Source organism: Leuresthes tenuis, unplaced genomic scaffold (assembly GCF_036924035.1).
Source record: "Leuresthes tenuis unplaced genomic scaffold, fLeuTen1.0.hap1 SCAF_21, whole genome shotgun sequence".
In the NCBI taxonomy this organism is placed as follows: Eukaryota; Metazoa; Chordata; class Actinopteri; order Atheriniformes; family Atherinopsidae; genus Leuresthes; species Leuresthes tenuis.
The window spans coordinates 32,981,299-33,004,148 of record NW_027325375.1 but is presented as its reverse complement, the minus strand read 5'-3'; the positions used below and the strand labels follow the sequence as shown (position 1 = coordinate 33,004,148).

Genomic DNA, 22,850 nt, shown 5'->3' with positions numbered 1-22,850 from the left:
TGGAGTCTGAGCGGTCTGGAGTCTGAGCGCTCTGGAGTCAGGGCGGTCTGGACTCTGAGCGGTCTGGAGTCAGGGCGCTCTGGAGTCAGGGCGCTCTGGAGTCTGGGCGGTCTGGAGTCAGAGCGGTCTGGAGTCAGGGCGGTCTGGAGTCTGGGCGGTCTGGAGTCAGGGCGCTCTGGAGTCAGGGCGCTCTGGAGTCAGGGCGCTCTGGAGTCTGGGCGGTCTGGAGTCAGAGCGGTCTGGAGTCTGGGCGCTCTGGAGTCAGGGCGGTCTGGAGTCAGGGCGGTCTGGAGTCAGAGCGCTCTGGAGTCTGGGCGGTCTGGAGTCTGGGCGGTCTGGAGTCAGGGCGCTCTGGAGTCAGGGCGCTCTGGAGTCTGAGCGGTCTGGAGTCAGGGCGCTCTGGAGTCAGGGCGCTCTGGAGTCAGGGCGCTCTGGAGTCTGGGCGCTCTGGAGTCTGGGCGCTCTGGAGTCAGGGCGGTCTGGAGTCAGGGCGGTCTGGAGTCAGGGCGGTCTGGAGTCAGGGCGGTCTGGAGTCAGGGCGGTCTGGAGTCAGGGCGGTCTGGAGTCTGGGCGGTCTGGAGTCAGAGCGGTCTGGAGTCAGGGCGGTCTGGAGTCAGAGCGGTCTGGAGTCTGGGCGCTCTGGAGTCAGGGCGGTCTGGAGTCAGGGCGGTCTGGAGTCAGGGCGGTCTGGAGTCAGGGCGCTCTGGAGTCAGGGCGCTCTGGAGTCAGGGCGCTCTGGAGTCAGGGCGCTCTGGAGTCAGGGCGCTCTGGAGTCAGGGCGCTCTGGAGTCAGGGCGCTCTGGAGTCAGGGCGCTCTGGAGTCTGGGCGCTCTGGAGTCAGGGCGGTCTGGAGTCTGAGCGGTCTGGAGTCAGGGCGCTCTGGAGTCAGGGCGCTCTGGAGTCTGAGCGGTCTGGAGTCAGGGCGGTCTGGAGTCTGAGCGGTCTGGAGTCAGGGCGCTCTGGAGTCAGGGCGCTCTGGAGTCTGAGCGGTCTGGAGTCAGGGCGGTCTGGAGTCTGAGCGGTCTGGAGTCAGGGCGCTCTGGAGTCAGGGCGCTCTGGAGTCAGGGCGGTCTGGAGTCAGGGCGGTCTGGAGTCAGAGCGGTCTGGAGTCAGGGCGCTCTGGAGTCAGGGCGCTCTGGAGTCGTTCCCACAAAGACGGACAGGAAACAAGACAGGGGCTTGAATCTTTTAATATGAACATGTGACCCGGCGCACAGATGTATTGATGAGTGATCAGCACTGAATGGATCAGTGAGCTCTCCTGGACAGCAGCATCTCTCGGATGTTGTCCTCGGCCTCTTTGACGCTGCGCTCCAGGTACACCTTCCTCTGCTAAAAACAAACGGGACAGACCGCTTAATTCGGCTGCGAGGACGATCAGGTCATGTGTCTGATGTCAGGTGTGTCTTTACCTCGAGCTCTTTGATCTTTTCGTCAACAGTCCTCTGTTTGTCCGTCAGCAAGTTATTGATCTCCTCCTTGGACTGAAGAATAAACCTGAAACAGTCACATGATCATCTTTAGCTCCTTAAAGCTCATCGCTAACTGCTCAGTGTTGGCAGCCACAGGGTCACCTGTGCAGGTGAGCAGACTCACATCCGTCCCACGCCCTCGTAGAGCCGCGTGTTGTCGGGCAGCGTGGCGATCTCAGCGTGTGTGAGTTTAGCGTGTTTCTGAACACGCGTCAGCTGATCGATCTGCAGGTCGGCCAACTTCACCTTCTGCTGCGTGTCGATCATCTTCACCTGCAGCTCAGAGAAGGCCTGCAGAGACGGGAGGTACCACTCTGAGCTTTTATTTTAGCAGCGTTCAATCAAACACACAACAGACGGGGACAGAGATGTAATCTGCAATAATTCTTATGAAGATGATCGAGTTCAAGTTGTTTTTAGACATTTTGATTTAAACCTAAAGTTTCCAGCTCTTATCTGAAGCTCTTTAATACGTTCAATGGATTGTTTGCGATTCAGTTCATTTCAAATCGATAAAACCGTAAATCCCTACAGATAAATTACACAGCTGCAGAACCAATCATTTTTATAGACATGCTGTTGTCATAGATGTCATCACATCTGGCAGGATTCATGTTTAACTAGGGCTGGATAGTGTAGGGGTGTGATTGTTGGAGATCTGGGTTCAAATCCCCTGCATGAAAGGTTCTACCTCCAGTAGGGGTCCTTAGGTGAGACCCCCCCCCCCTACCTGTAAGTCGCTTTGGATGAAAGCTAAATGCAGAAACAGAAACATCAACTAAAAGTTTAGGAGCCAAACACAGGACACCGTGGTAAGGTGGTGAAGACAGGAGACTGTTTTTATGAAAGAATCTAAAACTGAATCAAGCTAAGATGAGCTTTCCAGCAGAGAAACCACAGAGACAACATCAATGACCCGGGAAATGACAGAACTCTGAATACTGGGAGGGCCGATGAGCAGAGAGACAAGAAGAAGACACCCGAGAACATCCAGGGCTAAAGACCAGAAACAAGAATTTAACACTTTTCTGTGATTAAAGATCACAGAAAATCCCAAACAGGACACAGAACAGAGACTCTGGACTCTGGATCTGTCTGAGCTCAGCTGCACTGGATTAGTTTAGAAAACTGATATTTGGATTGAGGTGGACTTTGCCGTTTAACTCATTTAATATAAAAAGAGACCAGGAGTTAAACTTCTGGATCTAACCCTCCCTCTTTGCTCATGTCTTCTTTTTTTTCCATCGAACAAAACAGGTGAGAGAGTCTGATCAATCTGACTGGATTCATCAAAACAATCTTATATTAGCTTAGAATAATGTGCGTTTGCCTTTTGTCAGAACACAGAGGGACAGAAGACCAACCAGTTGAGGGGGAGACCGATATTTTAATGCCAAGGCAGCCGCCCTCATAAGAAAATAGTTTCTAATGACCATCTTAATTGTGGTAGATCATAGTTCAGTCGGTTTTTTGGGTGTAGCAGAATGAACAGGATGAAAGATAGGAGGGATTTTGGTTTTGCTTTAGTCATGCAAAGTTTTCTGTGCCTCTAAATGTTTGTCCATGTTGTTACTGAGTATAGAAGTAAATCTTAACGTCCCAGCCTCATTTCTGAGCCGGTGTTTCAGTAGTTTGGCAGCAGTCAAAGTGACGGGGCCTGAGCCCCGCGGGACCTTTACGTAGCAACGCCCCTGGTGATGTTGATGATGAAGAAGAAGAAGAAGAAGAAGCTCACTCCTCCGGAGCGTCACGAGGCGTGAGATCAGCCCTGCAGTGATCGATTACGCGCCTTATTGATCAGAGGAGACACAATCTTGCTCGACATATTTCAGCAGCGTGTGGCTACACATGCTAACAGCTAGCTCCGCTATTAGCCGCTACACGCGCGGTTTTACAGCTGGACGCAGACAGGACGTGGCAGACAGGTGAAGGCACATAGGAGAGGGCAGATTACATGAGACACCACAGGTGAGCAGTACCGGTACCTTTTTTAGCTCCAGATCCACGGGTGTAGCCATCCTCTCAATGAACCGTCCACAGACTGCACATGCGCACTGACCTTCTTCTTCTTCTTGCCCTGCTTCTTCTTCTTCTTCTTCTTGCCCTGCTTCTTCTTCTTCTTCTTCTTGCCCTGCTCTTTCTCCTGCTTCTTTTGGTGTTTATTCGAGGTTAGCAAACGACCTTACGGTGAATCAGCGCCACCAACTGGATCGTTTTATCAGCTCCATTCTAGACTGGATGTCCTAAACTGTTCCGTAAAATGTCTGTAAGATCAAACTGCATTTTTGTCGTTTTTATTAAATTTCTTACACTTAACCACAACCTGCTCTGTTGTTTCTTCTTTATTACAAAATTCTCACTTGAGTCATGTTTAATTTTAAGCCCGGTGTGATTGTTGATATTATTCTTTCATATCTTCTGTTTCTTTCAGTCCACCTCACTTATTCCGTTTTCTTTTGAATTCTATAAAGTCATTGTTCTTTTCGCCCTTTCTTCCCATTGCCTTAGCCATCTTTTCCTCATTCTACTCCTAATGACACTTTGTCCTTTGTTTTACTAAAGGTCACCGTTATTTCACTGTTGTTGTGCTTTGTAGCTGTCCCATCTGCACTTTCATTCCCTTTAACCCCTACATGAGCTGGTACCCATAGAGAATGACTGGTAAATCCATCATGCAAATTCTGTATATTTGTTAGATATAAATGAAGATATGTGGTCTACTGTCTGAATGACTGGACTGTCTAATCTGAACAGGGCAGATTGGAATGGTCTTATACCCTCAATCCATTTCTCTGCTGATAGCAGTTCTAACTTCTCTGCTAACCTGTCTTCTGAAAACCATCCATCCATCCCTTTTCTATACCGTCAATCCGTCGGTCGGGTAGCGGGGGGGTGGAGCCTATCCCAGCAGGCATCGGGTGAAAGGCGGGGTCACCCTGGACAGGTCACCATACCATTCACAATTTCCATAAAAAAATCATTTAGAAAATGGGGGGGGGGGGGGGGGGGGGGGGTATGAACTCCAAGCTCCAGTCGCACTGTGAAGAATGAACACAAGGTGTCTTTGGAGTTCTTTTTCATAAACAACTTGACTTAAACTAGCAAAGTCTTGAGTCCTTGGTTGGCATAGAATCAACTGAAGCTGAAACAACAATCTGGCACGGATCCGAGGAAGAACTGGAGCTTAAATGCAGAAGTGAGGAGATGAACCACAGGTGGAGAAGATCAGGAGTAATCCCTCTCTCCACGTCACGGGCCTTTCTACATTTACATTTATTCATTTAGTACAAAACCACTTATAAGGAAAAGGGAGAATTAATAATGATGTATATTTTAAAGAACAATTTACAATAAACAGTTACAGCATCAAGACTCAGCTATAGCAGCTAAAGCGGTGTTTAGGTCAGTAAAGTGCAGTTCAGGAGATGAGAAGGGAAGAACGTGAATGATGGTTTATTTGTTATGAGATTATATTTGTTATACTTTAGGAAAAGTGGAGTTTTCAAGAGCTCCTTGAAAGTGGAGGGGTTTCCTTTTTAACCTGAGCTTTACTCACGTAATGCTCCATGGTTTCTGTTCCCCTCCCAAAACCACTCTGGTAATCTGATGAATATCATCTACCTTCAAGAAAACACATTCGCCTTTCATGGATCATTTTTTCACACAAGTTGGCATAAGTTACAGTTCCTGGAATCATGCATTGGTACTAAAGTAGCTTCCTTTCTACTTTTTGGCAACTGTCCACAGAGTTCCAGTAAAGCACCTGGAGCTGACATCATGATTTTCCTTAAAGCTGGAATGATCTCTGCCTTAGCAAAAAGCATATTTCTGACATCATTACTATCTTCTCCTTGTTGAACTACCTCATCATTCTCTAAAATGGTCATCTCTCTACGTTTCTTGCCTTCTTCACTGATATTGTTTGAACTGTGTGTTTTAACAGAAGTCTGAACCAGCATTTCTTTCTTCTTCTCATTAGTTAGTACTGATTTTCATCCATATTCTCTATTAATTCCATTCATCCTTTTAACCATCCTCCATACTTGATCAGTATCTGCATATGGATGGACAGAAGTCTAACACATGAGAGAAAACAACTTAGATACACAAAAAGATCAATAATCAGAAAAGAACGCGATTAACCTTTTCTGAAAGTTTAAAAAAAGGTGGTTTCAATGTTCTAACAACGATAACATTCAAGACAAGTTTCAGGTTTCTGTTTGTCAGAATGATCCCAAACAGGAGAATCTGATTGATTAGGTGTCCTGAAAGAAAAGTTTAAAGGTTTTACTGTTCTCATACTCAAGGAAGGATCTTATTTATGTTAAAGTGAGAGATCTTAATTTATATCAGACAGTGAGACATCTTTATTAACATGAGAGTGAGATGTCTTCACTTATTTCAGTGATATACCTTCCTTTATCTCAGACAATGTGAGATATATTTAGATATCTCTTCATTTATATCAGTGTTTTTATTTTTATTCATATCAGAAAGAGTGAGGCATCTTTATACGAGATATCTTTATTTATATCAGAGTGAAATGTCTTTATTCACATTAAATTGAGATATCTTTATTTATATCAAAGTGAAATGTCTTTATTCACATTAAATTGAGATATCTTTATTTATATTAGAGTGAAATGTCTTTATTCACATTAAATTGAGATATCTTTATTTATATCAAAGTGAAATGTCTTTATTCACATTAAATTGAGATGTCTGTATTTATATAAAAGTGAAATGTCTTTATTCACATTAAATTGAGATGTCTGTATTTACATCAAAGTGAAATGTCTTTATTCACATTAAATTGAGATATCTGTATTTATATCAAAGTGAAATGTCTTTATTCACATTAAATTGAGATATCTGTATTTATATCAAAGTGAAATGTCTTTATTCACATTAAATTGAGATGTCTGTATTTATATTAGAGTGAGACATCTTTATTTCTATGAGCATGATATATGACAGAGTGAAACATCGTGTCAGGCATGCTGTAATAAAAGATCTTTGCTCATTTTAACCCCGCCCCGGAAACGCGTCTTAATGTGCGCGCGGATTTTAATTTCAGAAGCAGTTTGCGCGTTTAGTCGCTCGTGTCCCGCTCTCAGATAGAAAACAACAAATCACTCATCAGTGATTAATAATCGATATCAGTCAGCAACATGGCGACTCCCCCAAAGAGGCCGCGGTCCATTCCCAGCAGCCCGGCGCTGCCCAGCAGCTTCTCCCGCCGACACAAGAAGATCTCTATCGAGGGAAACATCGGTGAGTTGTGCCGCCGACCGCCCGGAGCTCCTCTCACCTCAGAACCGGCGATTCGCTCCTCTGAGCCGACCCCGACCCCGCGGACCTGCTGGTGCTGCTGATGTGTTCGTCCGTGCCGGAGTTCGGTGTCAGATCTGGTTCTGTTGGAGTTCGTCCCGCCGTACGGAAGCCAGTTGGCGCCAAATGATAAAGTTGACGAACTTATGATTGATAATCAGTAATTCAGTTTGTGGCCCAGAAATACTGCGTTTAAAGTGCAGAATACTATCATAAAAGTGTATTACTATGTAGTAAAACATCCGAATATTCTGTTTTCTGACAGAATACTACCTTAAAACACAGAATAGCATGTTGAAGCTTTGTGTTGTGCACTTGTACAGCTGATCAATAACTTGCTGCAGGATCAATCAGCGACCAGTGTGATGAGTCAGAGGAGCATCAACCAGTGTGTGCTGTGTTAAAAAGTAAAGTTGTGTGTGTGTGTGTGCATTCAAGCTGCAGGGAAGTCCACCTTCGTGCGCCTTCTGCAGGCGGCGTCGGAGGACTGGGAGGTGATTCCAGAGCCGATCGGAAAATGGTGCAATGTCCAGAACGACAACGACGACATTTACCAGGTGAACACGCAGCACCTGAATGCAGCACACCTGACAGGTGCTGTTTGATGATGATGAAGCAAAATTAATTTTCATTTAAGGTGGAAACATGAGAACCGGGAACAGAACTGAAGTCAGTAACTGGTTCAAGTTTGGAGTGGTACCGTTCCTTTGCTTCAAATAAATCTCATGTCACCTGCACAGCACACCCAGACCATGACACTACCACAGCCATGCTTCACTGTCTGTGTTAAACTAAGCTTTAAGATGGTGGACATAGACTCTGCTATTTGAAACCAAACGGTTCAAACTTTCTTTCGTCAGTCCACAGCTTTTGTTTCCCATCATCATAGATGTAGTTTTTCTGTGCTTTTACTGAGGTAACCCTCAGACCCAGGCCTGTATTTACCCGTATTTACCCCTATTTACCTGTATTTTCCCGTATTTACGTGTATTTACCCAAAATTTTCCCGTATTTACCCGTATTTGCCCCTATTTACCTGTATTTACCCCTATTTACCCGTATTTACTTGTATTTACCCAAAATTTACCCGTATTTACCTGTCATTACCTGTCATTACCCGTATTTACCCGTATTTACCCCTATTTACCTGTATTTTCCCGTATTTACTTGTATTTACCCAAAATTTTCCCGTATTTACCCGTATTTGCCCCTATTTACCTGTATTTTCCCGTATTTACCCGTATTTACCTGTATTTTCCCGTATTTACCTGTATTTTCCCGTATTTACCTGTATTTTCCCGTATTTTCCCGTATTTACCTGTATTTTCCCGTATTTACCCGTATTTACCCCTATTTACCCCTATTTACCTGTATTTTCCCGTATTTACTTGTATTTACCCCAAATTTTCCCGTATTTACCCGTATTTGCCCCTATTTACCTGTATTTTCCCATATTTTCCCGTATTTACCTGTATTTACCTGTATTTACCCGTATTTACCTGTATTTACCCGTATTTTCCCGTATTTTCCCGTATTTACCCCTATTTACCTGTATATTCCCGTATTTACTTGTATTTACCCAAAATTTTCCCGTATTTACCCGTATTTGCCCCTATTTTCCAGTATTTACCCGTATTTACCCGTATTTTCCCGTATTTACCCGTATTTACCCCTATTTACCCGTATTTACCCGTATAAACTTGGTGCTTTAAGATGGTGGACATAGACTCTGCTATTTGAAACCAAACGGTTCAAACTTTCTTTCGTCAGTCCAGAGCTTTTGTTTCCCATCATCATAGATGTAGTTTTTCTGTGCTTTTACTGATGTAACCCTCAGACCCAGGCCTGTATTTACCCGTATTTACCTGTCATTACCTGTATTTACCCGTATTTACCCGTATTTACCTGTATTTACCTGTATTTACCCGTATTTTCCCGTATTTTCCCGTATTTACCCGTATTTACCTGTATTTTCCCGTATTTTCCCGTATTTACCTGTATTTTCCCGTATTTACCCCTATTTACCCCTATTTACCTGTATTTTCCCGTATTTACTTGTATTTACCCAAAATTTTCCCGTATTTGCCCCTATTTACCTGTATTTTCCCATATTTTCCCGTATTTACCTGTATTTTCCCGTATTTTCCCGTATTTACCTGTATTTTCCCGTATTTTCCCGTATTTACCTGTATTTTCCCGTATTTACCTGTATTTACCCGTATAAACTTGGTGCTTTAAGATAGTGGACATAGACTCTGCTATTTGAAACCAAACGGTTCAAACTTTCTTTCGTCAGTCCAGAGCTTTTGTTTCCCATCATCATAGATGTAGTTTTTCTGTGCTTTTACTGAGGTAACCCTCAGACCCAGGCCTGTATTTACCCCTATTTACCTGTCATTACCCGTATTTTCCCGTATTTACCCGTATTTACCCCTATTTACCTGTATATTCCCGTATTTACTTGTATTTACCCAAAATGTTCCCGTATTTACCCGTATTTACCCGTATTTGCCCCTATTTTCCAGGATTTACCCGTATTTACCCGTATTTACCCCTATTTACCCGTATTTACCCGTATAAACTTGGTGCTTTAAGATGGTGGACATAGACTCTGCTATTTGAAACCAAACGGTTCAAACTTTCTTTCGTCAGTCCAGAGCTTTTGTTTCCCATCATCATAGATGTAGTTTTTCTGTGCTTTTACTGATGTAACCCTCAGACCCAGGCCTGTATTTACCCGTATTTACCTGTCATTACCCGTATTTACCTGTCATTACCCGTATTTACCCGTATTTACCCGTATTTACCTGTATTTACCTGTATTTACCCGTATTTTCCCGTATTTACCCGTATTTACCTGTATTTTCCCGTATTTACCCGTATTTTCCCGTATTTACCTGTATTTACCCGTATAAACTTGGTGCTTTAAGATGGTGGACATAGACTCTGCTATTTGAAACCAAACGGTTCAAACTTTCTTTCGTCAGTCCAGAGCTTTTGTTTCCCATCATCATAGATGTAGTTTTTCTGTGCTTTTACTGAGGTAACCCTCAGACCCAGGCCTGTATTTACCCGTATTTACCCCTATTTACCTGTATTTTCCCGTATTTACTTGTATTTACCCAAAATTTTCCCGTATTTGCCCCTATTTACCTGTATTTTCCCGTATTTACCTGTCATTACCTGTCATTACCCGTATTTACCTGTCATTACCTGTATTTTCCCGTATTTACCCGTATTTACCCCTATTTACCCCTATTTACCCCTATTTACCCGTATAAACTTGGTGCTTTAAGATGGTGGACATAGACTCTGCTATTTGAAACCAAACGGTTCAAACTTTCTTTCGTCAGTCCAGAGCTTTTGTTTCCCATCATCATAGATGTAGTTTTTCTGTGCTTTTACTGAGGTAACCCTCAGACCCAGGCCTGTATTTACCCCTATTTACCTGTCATTACCCGTATTTTCCCGTATTTTCCCGTATTTACCCCTATTTACCTGTATATTCCCGTATTTACTTGTATTTACCCAAAATTTTCCCGTATTTACCCGTATTTGCCCCTATTTTCCAGTATTTACCCGTATTTACCCGTATTTACCCCTATTTACCCGTATTTACCCGTATAAACTTGGTGCTTTAAGATGGTGGACATAGACTCTGCTATTTGAAACCAAACGGTTCAAACTTTCTTTCGTCAGTCCAGAGCTTTTGTTTCCCATCATCATAGATGTAGTTTTTCTGTGCTTTTACTGATGTAACCCTCAGACCCAGGCCTGTATTTACCCCTATTTACCTGTCATTACCCGTATTTTCCCGTATTTACCCCTATTTACCTGTATATTCCCGTATTTACTTGTATTTACCCAAAATTTTCCCGTATTTACCCGTATTTGCCCCTATTTTCCAGTATTTTCCCGTATTTACCCCTATTTACCCGTATTTACCCGTATTTACCCGTATAAACTTGGTGCTTTAAGATGGTGGACATAGACTCTGCTATTTGAAACCAAACGGTTCAAACTTTCTTTCGTCAGTCCAGAGCTTTTGTTTCCCATCATCATAGATGTAGTTTTTCTGTGCTTTTACTGATGTAACCCTCAGAGCCAGGCCTGTATTTACCTGTCATTACCCGTATTTACCCGTATTTACCCGTATTTACCCGTATTTACCTGTATTTACCTGTATTTACCCGTATTTTCCCGTATTTTCCCGTATTTACCCGTATTTACCTGTATTTTCCCGTATTTACCTGTATTTTCCCGTATTTACCTGTATTTACCCGTATAAACTTGGTGCTTTAAGATGGTGGACATAGACTCTGCTATTTGAAACCAAACGGTTCAAACTTTCTTTCGTCAGTCCAGAGCTTTTGTTTCCCATCATCATAGATGTAGTTTTTCTGTGCTTTTACTGAGGTAACCCTCATACCCAGGCCTGTATTTACCCCTATTTACCTGTCATTACCTGTATTTACCTGTATTTACCTGTATTTACCCGTATTTACCCGTATTTACCTGTATTTACCCGTATTTACCCGTATTTACCTGTATTTACCCGTATTTACCTGTATTTACCCGTATTTACCTGTATTTACCCGTATTTACCCGTATTTACCTGTATTTACCCGTATTTACCTGTATTTAGCTGTATTTACTTGTATTTACCCAAAATTTTCCCGTATTTGCCCCTATTTACCTGTATTTTCCCGTATTTACCTGTCATTACCTGTATTTTCCCGTATTTACCCCTATTTACCCCTATTTACCCCTATTTACCCGTATAAACTTGGTGCTTTAAATGGTGGACATAGACTCTGCTATTTGAAACCAAACGGTTCAAACTTTCTTTCGTCAGTCCAGAGCTTTTGTTTCCCATCATCATAGATGTAGTTTTTCTGTGCTTTTACTGAGGTAACCCTCATACCCAGGCCTGTATTTACCCCTATTTACCTGTCATTACCTGTATTTACCTGTATTTACCTGTATTTACCCGTATTTACCCGTATTTACCTGTATTTACCCGTATTTACCCGTATTTACCTGTATTTACCCGTATTTACCTGTATTTACCCGTATTTACCTGTATTTACCCGTATTTACCTGTATTTACCCGTATTTACCTGTATTTAGCTGTATTTATCTGTCATTACCTGTATTTATCTGTATTTACCCCTATTTTCCCGTATTTACCTGTATTTACCAGTATTTACCCGTATTTACCTGTATTTACCCGTATTTACCCGTATTTATCTGTCATTACCCGTATTTACCCGTATTTACCTGTATTTACCCGTATTTACCTGTATTTACCCGTATTTACCCGTATTTACCTGTATTTACCCGTATTTACCCGTATTTACCCCTATTTACCCGTATTTACCCGTATTTACCCGTATTTACCCGTATTTACCTGTATTTACCCCTATTTACCCCTATTTACCCGTATTTACCCGTATTTACCTGTATTTACCCCTATTTTCCCGTATTTACCCGTATTTACCTGTGACTGCAGGACCTGAGCTCATCCCAGAAGAGTGGAGGAAACCTGCTGCAGATGTTGTATGACAAACCGAGCCGGTGGTCCTACACCTTCCAGGTAACTCACCCTGACTCCACCCCCCAAAGTGATGTTGAGTGACTAGAAGGACAGTTGAGGCCTCACCTGTCTGTCTCACCTGTCTGTCTCACCTGTCCGTCTCACCTGTGCTTCTCACCTGTCTGTCTCACCTGTCTGTCTCACCTGTCCTTCTCACCTGTCTGTCTCACCTGTCCTTCTCACCTGTCTGTCTCACCTGTCCTTCTCACCTGTCTGTCTCACCTGTGCTTCTCACCTGTCCGTCTCACCTGTCCTTCTCACCTGTCTGTCTCACCTGTGCTTCTCACCTGTCCGTCTCACCTGTGCTTCTCACCTGTCTGTCTCACCTGTGCTTCTCACCTGTCTGTCTCACCTGTGCTTCTCACCTGTCTGTCTCACCTGTCCTTCTCACCTGTCCTTCTCACCTGTCCTTCTCACCTGTCCTTCTCACCTGTCTGTCTCACCTGTCTGTCTCACCTGTCCTTCTCACCTGTCTGTCTCACCTGTCCTTCTCACCTGTCTGTCTCACCGGTCCTTCTCACCTGTCTGTCTCACCTGTCCGTCTCACCTGTGCTTCTCACCTGTCTGTCTCACCTGTCCGTCTCACCTGTGCTTCTCACCTGTCTGTCTCACCTGTCTGTCTCACCTGTCCTTCTCACCTGTCCTTCTCACCTGTCCTTCTCACCTGTCTGTCTCACCTGTCTGTCTCACCTGTCCTTCTCACCTGTCTGTCTCACCTGTCCTTCTCACCTGTCTGTCTCACCGGTCCTTCTCACCTGTCTGTCTCACCTGTCTGTCTCACCTGTCCGTCTCACCTGTGCTTCTCACCTGTCTGTCTCACCTGTCCGTCTCACCTGTGCTTCTCACCTGTCTGTCTCACCTGTCCTTCTCACCTGTCTGTCTCACCTGTCTGTCTCACCTGTCTGTCTCACCTGTCCTTCTCACCTGTCTGTCTCACCTGTGCTTCTCACCTGTCTGTCTCACCTGTCTGTCTCACCTGTGCTTCTCACCTGTCTGTCTCACCTGTCTGTCTCACCTGTCTGTCTCACCTTTCTGTCTCACCTGTCCGTCTCACCTGTGCTTCTCACCTGTCTGTCTCACCTTTCTGTCTCACCTGTCTGTCTCACCTGTCCGTCTCACCTGTGCTTCTCACCTGTCTGTCTCACCTGTCTGTCTCACCCTCCGCAGAGTTACGCATGTCTCAGCAGAGTTCGTGCTCAGCTTCAGTCTCCATCACCCAAACTTCAGCAGGCTGAAAACCCGGTTCAGTTCTATGAACGCTCCGTGTACTCGGACAGGTAAGTGTGCACACCTGAGACAGGTTACTGCGCACACCTGAGACAGGTAACTGCGCACACCTGAGACAGGTGACTGTGCACACCTGAGACAGGTGACTGTGCACACCTGAGACAGGTTACTGCGCACACCTGAGACAGGTTACTGCGCACACCTGAGACAGGTGACTGCAGTAACCCTGTTACCTGTGTTTACAGGTACATGTTTGCCTCCAACTTGTTTGAGTGCGGTAACCTGTCAGAGACGGAGTGGAGTGTTTATCAGGACTGGCACACCTGGTTACTGAACCAGTTTGAACAAGAAATAGCCCTCGATGCCATCATCTACCTGAGAGCCCCACCACAGGTAACACCATCTAACACCTGGTCCACAGGTAACACCATCTAACACCTGGTCCACAGGTAACACCATCTAACACCTGGTCCACAGGTAACACCATCTAACACCTGGTCCACAGGTAACACCATCTAACACCTGGTAGCTATACATGGATTTTTTCAGCGCCACCTTCAGGTTTCTCTGTATTTGTCAGCGCCACCTTCAGGTTTCTCTGTATTTGTCAGCGCCACCTTCAGGTTTCTCTGTATTTTTCAGCGCCACCTTCAGGTTTCTCTGTATTTTTCAGCGCCACCTTCGGGTTTCTCTGTATTTGTCAGCGCCACCTTCAGGTTTCTCTGTATTTTTCAGCGCCACCTTCAGGTTTCTCTGTATTTGTCAGCGCCACCTTCAGGTTTCTCTGTATTTGTCAGCGCCACCTTCAGGTTTCTCTGTATTTGTCAGCGCCACCTTCAGGTTTCTCTGTATTTGTCAGCGCCACCTTCGGGTTTCTCTGTATTTTTCAGCGCCACCTTCGGGTTTCTCTGTATTTGTCAGCGCCACCTTCGGGTTTCTCTGTATTTGTCAGCGCCACCTTCAGGTTTCTCTGTATTTGTCAGCGCCACCTTCGGGTTTCTCTGTATTTTTCAGCGCCACCTTCAGGTTTCTCTGTATTTTTCAGCGCCACCTTCAGGTTTCTCTGTATTTGTCAGCGCCACCTTCGGGTTTCTCTGTATTTGTCAGCGCCACCTTCGGGTTTCTCTGTATTTTTCAGCGCCACCTTCAGGTTTCTCTGTATTTTTCAGCGCCACCTTCAGGTTTCTCTGTATTTTTCAGCGCCACCTTCAGGTTTCTCTGTATTTGTCAGCGCCACCTTCGGGTTTCTCTGTATTTGTCAGCGCCACCTTCGGGTTTCTCTGTATTTTTCAGCGCCACCTTCGGGTTTCTCTGTATTTTTCAGCGCCACCTTCGGGTTTCTCTGTATTTTTCAGCGCCACCTTCGGGTTTCTCTGTATTTGTCAGCGCCACCTTCAGGTTTCTCTGTATTTTTCAGCGCCACCTTCAGGTTTCTCTGTATTTTTCAGCGCCACCTTCAGGTTTCTCTGTATTTGTCAGCGCCACATTCAGGTATCTCTGTATTTGTCAGCGCCACCTTCAGGTTTCTCTGTATTTTTCAGCGCCACCTTCGGGTTTCTCTGTGTTTGTCAGCGCCACCTTCAGGTTTCTCTGTATTTGTCAGCGCCACCTTCGGGTTTCTCTGTATTTGTCAGCGCCACCTTCGGGTTTCTCTGTATTTTTCAGCGCCACCTTCAGGTTTCTCTGTATTTGTCAGCGCCACCTTCGGGTTTCTCTGTATTTTTCAGCGCCACCTTTGGGTTTCTCTGTATTTGTCAGCGCCACCTTCGGGTTTCTCTGTATTTGTCAGCGCCACCTTCAGGTTTCTCTGTAGTTTTCAGCGCCACCTTCAGGTTTCTCTGTATTTGTCAGCGCCACCTTCGGGTTTCTCTGTAGTTTTCAGCGCCACCTTCAGGTTTCTCTGTATTTTTCAGCGCCACCTTCAGGTTTCTCTGTACTTGTCAGCGCCACCTTCAGGTATCTCTGTACTTGTCAGCGCCACCTTCAGGTTTCTCTGTATTTTTCAGCGCCACCTTCAGGTTTCTCTGTATTTGTCAGCGCCACCTTCGGGTTTCTCTGTATTTGTCAGCGCCACCTTCAGGTTTCTCTGTATTTTTCAGCGCTGTATGCAGCGGCTGCTGCACCGCGGTCGTGAGGAGGAGCAGGGGATTCCTCTGGAGTATCTTGAGCAGCTTCACTTTAAGCATGAGGCGTGGCTCTACCACAGGAGCCTCAGGTAAGCTCAGGACGTCACTGAGCGCGCTCAGATGGACTTGGATGACATGATGGTGCATTCAGTCAAGCAGGTAAATGGATGTTTGAGTCAGCTGTCTCCATGTCCAGGTTGGATTTTGGTTACCTGAGCGAGCTTCCTGTTCTTATCCTGGACGTTGAGGACGACTTCAAGAACGACCGCATCAGACAGGACGCCATAGTCGACAAGGTGCGCTTTACTCTGAAAGTCTAAGTCAACTTTTATTGTGACAGTCAGCTCACGTGACTTTTACTTCCTCTGCAGGTCAAAGAGTTTCTCACGTCCTTGTGAAGGCTCACAGCTTGAGATGGAGCAGCGGCACATCTGATTGGACGATCGTCTTTGTGCTGGTTCAGTGCAGAATTCCATTAGGAAACTTTTACCTGCTAAGTTTTTGGTTTTTAAATAACTTATGTTTTATTTTTATAATTGCATTTTTAGTGTTCTCTGTGAGGCGGTGAATGGATGAGATGTGTGTATTTATGCTTCTGTAGTCATCATTTAACATAGTTGTTAAAAACAGATTTTTCCTGATACTGACATGTCAGTGAACACTCTGGTGCTTTCAGGGACAAACACTGTTTTTTGTATACATTTGTAAATAAATGGGATTGAAACTGCTGAGACTCTTTTCAAACAACGGGCCAAACGTGATATAAAGGTTGGTCATTTTTAGCCGACTCACTGGTTCAACCACAGGTCACTGATCTCGTGTTGCTGCACCAAACTTCAGTGGAAAAACAGCCACTTTCACAGCTGCAATCGGTCACATGTGAGTGAAACATTAAAGCAGAGAGTTTGAACTTTAACAGATTATTTCAACCTGAATACAAAATGTTCTGATCGTGACCAATTAATAAAGGCTTCCCATTATGAAAGTGAGTGGAGTTTGGTCTGAGTGCAAGTTTGAGGGTTTAAATTTAGTTTCATTTGAGTCTTGATGAGTCTTTAGTTCACCAGCTGTGGTTCTTGTGAGGCGACTGTCCTCACCTGCTGCTGAGGTGCACAACGCCTATAGATAACTATTTAAGACCTACATTCTAGCCACCCCTCTTCCACCATGTCAACAAACCAGCATTTTACACCATTCAGGTTGTATAATACAGACAGGTAACCTGCTGCTGCACACCTGGATCTCACCTGGATCGACCTCTGACCTCAGCAGTCCACTGAGCTCAAATCAGACAATGATCAAGTTCCTGATTCAGACCTATTAATAACCACACCTCTGTGATGTCATCAGCACCTTCATTACATCCTAAGAACCCGGAGTGCTAAGCTGCATCCCTTGATCCCAGACTCAGTTCTGGTTCTGATCGGGATGTGTGCGCAGTGCCATGAAACTGAGAAGGACATTAATGTTTGATCTTCCCCTGGAGGCAATACAGCACATGTGACCTGAGTGAGACTGCAGGCTGTGAGCTTCACCAGCTGAACAAAAACATGGATCTGTACCGGTATCAGAGGTGGGCTGGTTCTGAAGGTGTGAACAGGAGAACCTGGATGGATCTGTACCGGTATCAGAGGTGGGCTGGTTCTGAAGGTGTGAACAGGAGAACCTGGATGGATCTGTACCGGTATCAGAGGTGGGCTGGTTCTGAAGGTGTGAACAGGAGAACCTGGATGGATCTGTACCGGTATCAGAGGTGGGCTGGTTCTGAAGGTGTGAACAGGAGAACCTGGATGGATCTGTACCGGTATCAGAGGTGGGCTGGTTCTGAAGGTGTGAACGGGAGAACCTGGATGGATCTGTACCGGTATCAGAGGTGGGCTGGTTCTGACGGTGTGAACAGGAGAACCTGGGTGGATCTGTACCGGTATCAGAGGTGGGCTGGTTCTGAAGGTGTGAACGGGAGAACCTGGATGGATCTGTACCGGTATCAGAGGTGGGCTGGTTCTGACGGTGTGGACAGGAGAACCTGGGTGGATCTGTACCGGTATCAGAGGTGGGCTGGTTCTGAAGGTGTGAACAGGAGAACCTGGGTGGATCTGTACCGGTATCAGAGGTGGGCTGGTTCTGAAGGTGTGGACAGGAGAACCTGGGTGGATCTGTACCGGTATCAGAGGTGGGCTGGTTCTGACGGTGTGAACAGGAGAACCTGGATGGATCTGTACCGGTATCAGAGGTGGGCTGGTTCTGAAGGTTTGAACAGGAGAACCTGGATGGATCTGTACCGGTATCAGAGGTGGGCTGGTTCTGAAGGTTTGAACAGGAGAACCTGGATGGATCTGTACCGGTATCACAGGTGGGCTGGTTCTGAAGGTGTGAACAGGAGAACCTGGATGGATCTGTACCGGTATCAGAGGTGGGCTGGTTCTGAAGGTGTGGACAGGAGAACCTGGGTGGATCTGTACCGGTATCAGAGGTGGGCTGGTTCTGACGGTGTGAACAGGAGAACCTGGATGGATCTGTACCGGTATCACAGGTGGGCTGGTTCTGAAGGTGTGGACAGGAGAACCTGGATGGATCTGTACCGGTATCAGAGGTGGGCTGGTTCTGACGGTGTGAACAGGAGAACCTGGGTGGATCTGTACCGGTATCAGAGGTGGGCTGGTTCTGACGGTGTGAACAGGAGAACCTGGATGGATCTGTACCGGTATCAGAGGTGGGCTGGTTCTGAAGGTGTGAACAGGAGAACCTGGATGGATCTGTACCGGTATCACAGGTGGGCTGGTTCTGAAGGTGTGAACAGGAGAACCTGGATGGATCTGTACCGGTATCAGAGGTGGGCTGGTTCTGAAGGTTTGAACAGGAGAACCTGGATGGATCTGTACCGGTATCACAGGTGGGCTGGTTCTGAAGGTGTGAACAGGAGAACCTGGATGGATCTGTACCGGTATCAGAGGTGGGCTGGTTCTGAAGGTTTGAACAGGAGAACCTGGATGGATCTGTACCGGTATCAGGTGGGCTGGTTCTGAAGGTGTGAACAGGAGAACCTGGATGGATCTGTACCGGTATCAGAGGTGGGCTGGTTCTGACGGTGTGAACAGAAGAACCTGGATGGATCTGTACCGGTATCAGAGGTGGGCTGGTTCTGACGGTGTGAACAGGAGAACCTGGATGGATCTGTACCGGTATCAGGTGGGCTGGTTCTGACGGTGTGAACAGGAGAACCTGGATGGATCTGTACCGGTATCAGGTGGGCTGGTTCTGAAGGTGTGAACAGGAGAACCTGGGTGGATCTGTACCGGTATCAGGTGGGCTGGTTCTGACGGTGTGAACGGGAGAACCTGGATGGATGTGTACCGGTATCACAGGTGGGCTGGTTCTGACGGTGTGAACAGGAGAACCTGGGTGGATCTGTACCGGTATCAGAGGTGGGCTGGTTCTGACGGTGTGAACGGGAGAACCTGGATGGATCTGTACCGGTATCAGGTGGGCTGGTTCTGAAGGTGTGAACAGGAGAACCTGGGTGGATCTGTACCGGTATCAGAGGTGGGCTGGTTCTGACGGTGTGAACGGGAGAACCTGGATGGATCTGTACCGGTATCAGAGGTGGGCTGGTTCTGAAGGTGTGGACAGGAGAACCTGGGTGGATCTGTACCGGTATCAGAGGTGGGCTGGTTCTGAAGGTGTGAACAGGAGAACCTGGGTGGATCTGTACCGGTATCACAGGTGGGCTGGTTCTGAAGGTGTGAACAGGAGAACCTGGATGGATCTGTACCGGTATCAGGTGGGCTGGTTCTGAAGGTGTGAGCAGGAGAACCTGGATGGATCTGTACCGGTATCAGAGGTGGGCTGGTTCTGACGGTGTGAACAGGAGAACCTGGATGGATCTGTACCGGTATCACAGGTGGGCTGGTTCTGAAGGTGTGAACAGGAGAACCTGGGTGGATCTGTACCGGTATCAGAGGTGGGCTGGTTCTGACGGTGTGAACAGGAGAACCTGGGTGGATCTGTACCGGTATCAGGTGGGCTGGTTCTGACGGTGTGAACAGGAGAACCTGGGTGGATCTGTACCGGTATCAGGTGGGCTGGTTCTGAAGGTGTGGACAGGAGAACCTGGGTGGATCTGTACCGGTATCAGGTGGGCTGGTTCTGAAGGTGTGGACAGGAGAACCTGGGTGGATCTGTACCGGTATCAGGTGGGCTGGTTCTGACGGTGTGAACAGGAGAACCTGGATGGATCTGTACCGGTATCAGAGGTGGGCTGGTTCTGAAGGTGTGAACAGGAGAACCTGGGTGGATCTGTACCGGTATCACAGGTGGGCTGGTTCTGACGGTGTGAACAGGAGAACCTGGATGGATCTGTACCGGTATCAGAGGTGGGCTGGTTCTGAAGGTGTGAACAGGAGAACCTGGATGGATCTGTACCGGTATCACAGGTGGGCTGGTTCTGACGGTGTGAACAGGAGAACCTGGGTGGATCTGTACCGGTATCACAGGTGGGCTGGTTCTGACGGTGTGAACAGGAGAACCTGGGTGGATCTGTACCGGTATCAGAGGTGGGCTGGTTCTGAAGGTGTGAACAGGAGAACCTGGATGGATCTGTACCGGTATCAGAGGTGGGCTGGTTCTGAAGGTGTGAACAGGAGAACCTGGGTGGATCTGTACCGGTATCACAGGTGGGCTGGTTCTGACGGTGTGAACAGGAGAACCTGGATGGATCTGTACCGGTATCACAGGTGGGCTGGTTCTGACGGTGTGAACAGGAGAACCTGGGTGGATCTGTACCGGTATCACAGGTGGGCTGGTTCTGAAGGTGTGAACAGGAGAACCTGGATGGATCTGTACCGGTATCAGAGGTGGGCTGGTTCTGAAGGTGTGAACAGGAGAACCTGGATGGATCTGTACCGGTATCAGAGGTGGGCTGGTTCTGAAGGTGTGAACAGGAGAACCTGGGTGGATCTGTACCGGTATCAGAGGTGGGCTGGTTCTGACGGTGTGAACAGGAGAACCTGGATGGATCTGTACCGGTATCAGAGGTGGGCTGGTTCTGAAGGTGTGAACAGGAGAACCTGGGTGGATCTGTACCGGTATCAGAGGTGGGCTGGTTCTGAAGGTGTGAACAGGAGAACCTGGGTGGATCTGTACCGGTATCACAGGTGGGCTGGTTCTGACGGTGTGAACAGGAGAACCTGGGTGGATCTGTACCGGTATCACAGGTGGGCTGGTTCTGACGGTGTGAACAGGAGAACCTGGATGGATCTGTACCGGTATCAGAGGTGGGCTGGTTCTGAAGGTGTGAACAGGAGAACCTGGATGGATCTGTACCGGTATCAGAGGTGGGCTGGTTCTGACGGTGTGAACAGGAGAACCTGGATGGATCTGTATCGGTATCAGGTGGGCTGGTTCTGAAGGTGTGGACAGGAGAACCTGGGTGGATCTGTACCGGTATCACAGGTGGGCTGGTTCTGACGGTGTGGACAGGAGAACCTGGATGGATCTGTACCGGTATCAGTTGGGCTGGTTCTGAAGGTGTGGACAGGAGAACCTGGGTGGATCTGTACCGGTATCAGGTGGGCTGGTTCTGAAGGTGTGGACAGGAGAACCTGGGTGGATCTGTACCGGTATCAGGTGGGCTGGTTCTGACGGTGTGAACAGGAGAACCTGGGTGGATCTGTACCGGTATCACAGGTGGGCTGGTTCTGAAGGTGTGGACAGGAGAACCTGGATGGATCTGTACCGGTATCAGAGGTGGGCTGGTTCTGAAGGTGTGAACGGGAGAACCTGGATGGATCTGTACCGGTATCAGAGGTGGGCTGGTTCTGAAGGTGTGAACGGGAGAACCTGGATGGATCTGTACCGGTATCAGAGGTGGGCTGGTTCTGACGGTGTGAACAGGAGAACCTGGGTGGATCTGTACCGGTATCAGAGGTGGGCTGGTTCTGAAGGTGTGAACAGGAGAACCTGGATGGATCTGTACCGGTATCAGAGGTGGGCTGGTTCTGAAGGTGTGAGCAGGAGAACCTGGGTGGATCTGTACCGGTATCAGAGGTGGGCTGGTTCTGACGGTGTGAACAGGAGAACCTGGGTGGATCTGTACCGGTATCAGGTGGGCTGGTTCTGAAGGTGTGAACAGGAGAACCTGGGTGGATCTGTACCGGTATCAGGTGGGCTGGTTCTGAAGGTGTGAACAGGAGAACCTGGGTGGATCTGTACCGGTATCAGAGGTGGGCTGGTTCTGAAGGTGTGAACAGGAGAACCTGGGTGGATCTGTACCGGTATCAGAGGTGGGCTGGTTCTGAAGGTGTGAACAGGAGAACCTGGGTGGATCTGTACCGGTATCAGGTGGGCTGGTTCTGAAGGTGTGAACAGGAGAACCTGGGTGGATCTGTACCGGTATCACAGGTGGGCTGGTTCTGACGGTGTGAACAGGAGAACCTGGGTGGATCTGTACCGGTATCAGGTGGGCTGGTTCTGAAGGTGTGAACAGGAGAACCTGGATGGATCTGTACCGGTATCACATGTGGGCTGGTTCTGAAGGTGTGAACAGGAGAACCTGGGTGGATCTGTACCGGTATCAGGTGGGCTGGTTCTGACGGTGTGAACAGGAGAACCTGGATGGATCTGTACCGGTATCAGAGGTGGGCTGGTTCTGACGGTGTGAACAGGAGAACCTGGATGGATCTGTACCGGTATCACAGGTGGGCTGGTTCTGACGGTGTGAACAGGAGAACCTGGATGGATCTGTACCGGTATCAGAGGTGGGCTGGTTCTGAAGGTGTGAACAGGAGAACCTGGATGGATCTGTACCGGTATCAGAGGTGGGCTGGTTCTGAAGGTGTGAGCAGGAGAACCTGGGTGGATCTGTACCGGTATCAGAGGTGGGCTGGTTCTGACGGTGTGAACAGGAGAACCTGGGTGGATCTGTACCGGTATCAGGTGGGCTGGTTCTGAAGGTGTGAACAGGAGAACCTGGGTGGATCTGTACCGGTATCAGGTGGGCTGGTTCTGAAGGTGTGAACAGGAGAACCTGGGTGGATCTGTACCGGTATCAGAGGTGGGCTGGTTCTGAAGGTGTGAACAGGAGAACCTGGGTGGATCTGT

The 22,850-nt window shown here is 47.2% G+C and overlaps 2 protein-coding genes across 2 annotated transcripts; one reads left to right on the top strand and one right to left on the bottom strand.

Annotated features, from left to right (window-relative positions):
* Nucleotides 1–1,194: 1,194 nt before the first annotated feature.
* On the bottom strand, nucleotides 1,195–3,566 carry pfdn1 (prefoldin subunit 1). Its single transcript, XM_072374664.1, has 4 exons — nucleotides 3,458–3,566; nucleotides 1,597–1,763; nucleotides 1,413–1,497; nucleotides 1,195–1,332 (listed from the first exon to the last, which is right to left on the bottom strand). The coding sequence occupies exons 1-4, from the start codon at nucleotides 3,488–3,490 to the stop codon at nucleotides 1,249–1,251; spliced, it is 369 nt and encodes a 122-aa protein (XP_072230765.1). The 5' UTR covers nucleotides 3,491–3,566; the 3' UTR covers nucleotides 1,195–1,248.
* A 2,985-nt stretch (nucleotides 3,567–6,551) lies between these two features.
* On the top strand, nucleotides 6,552–16,150 carry LOC140279371 (deoxycytidine kinase 2-like). Its single transcript, XM_072374482.1, has 8 exons — nucleotides 6,552–6,746; nucleotides 7,242–7,360; nucleotides 12,316–12,399; nucleotides 13,567–13,676; nucleotides 13,872–14,019; nucleotides 15,726–15,841; nucleotides 15,949–16,048; nucleotides 16,124–16,150. The coding sequence occupies exons 1-8, from the start codon at nucleotides 6,644–6,646 to the stop codon at nucleotides 16,148–16,150; spliced, it is 807 nt and encodes a 268-aa protein (XP_072230583.1). The 5' UTR covers nucleotides 6,552–6,643.
* Nucleotides 16,151–22,850: the final 6,700 nt, after the last annotated feature.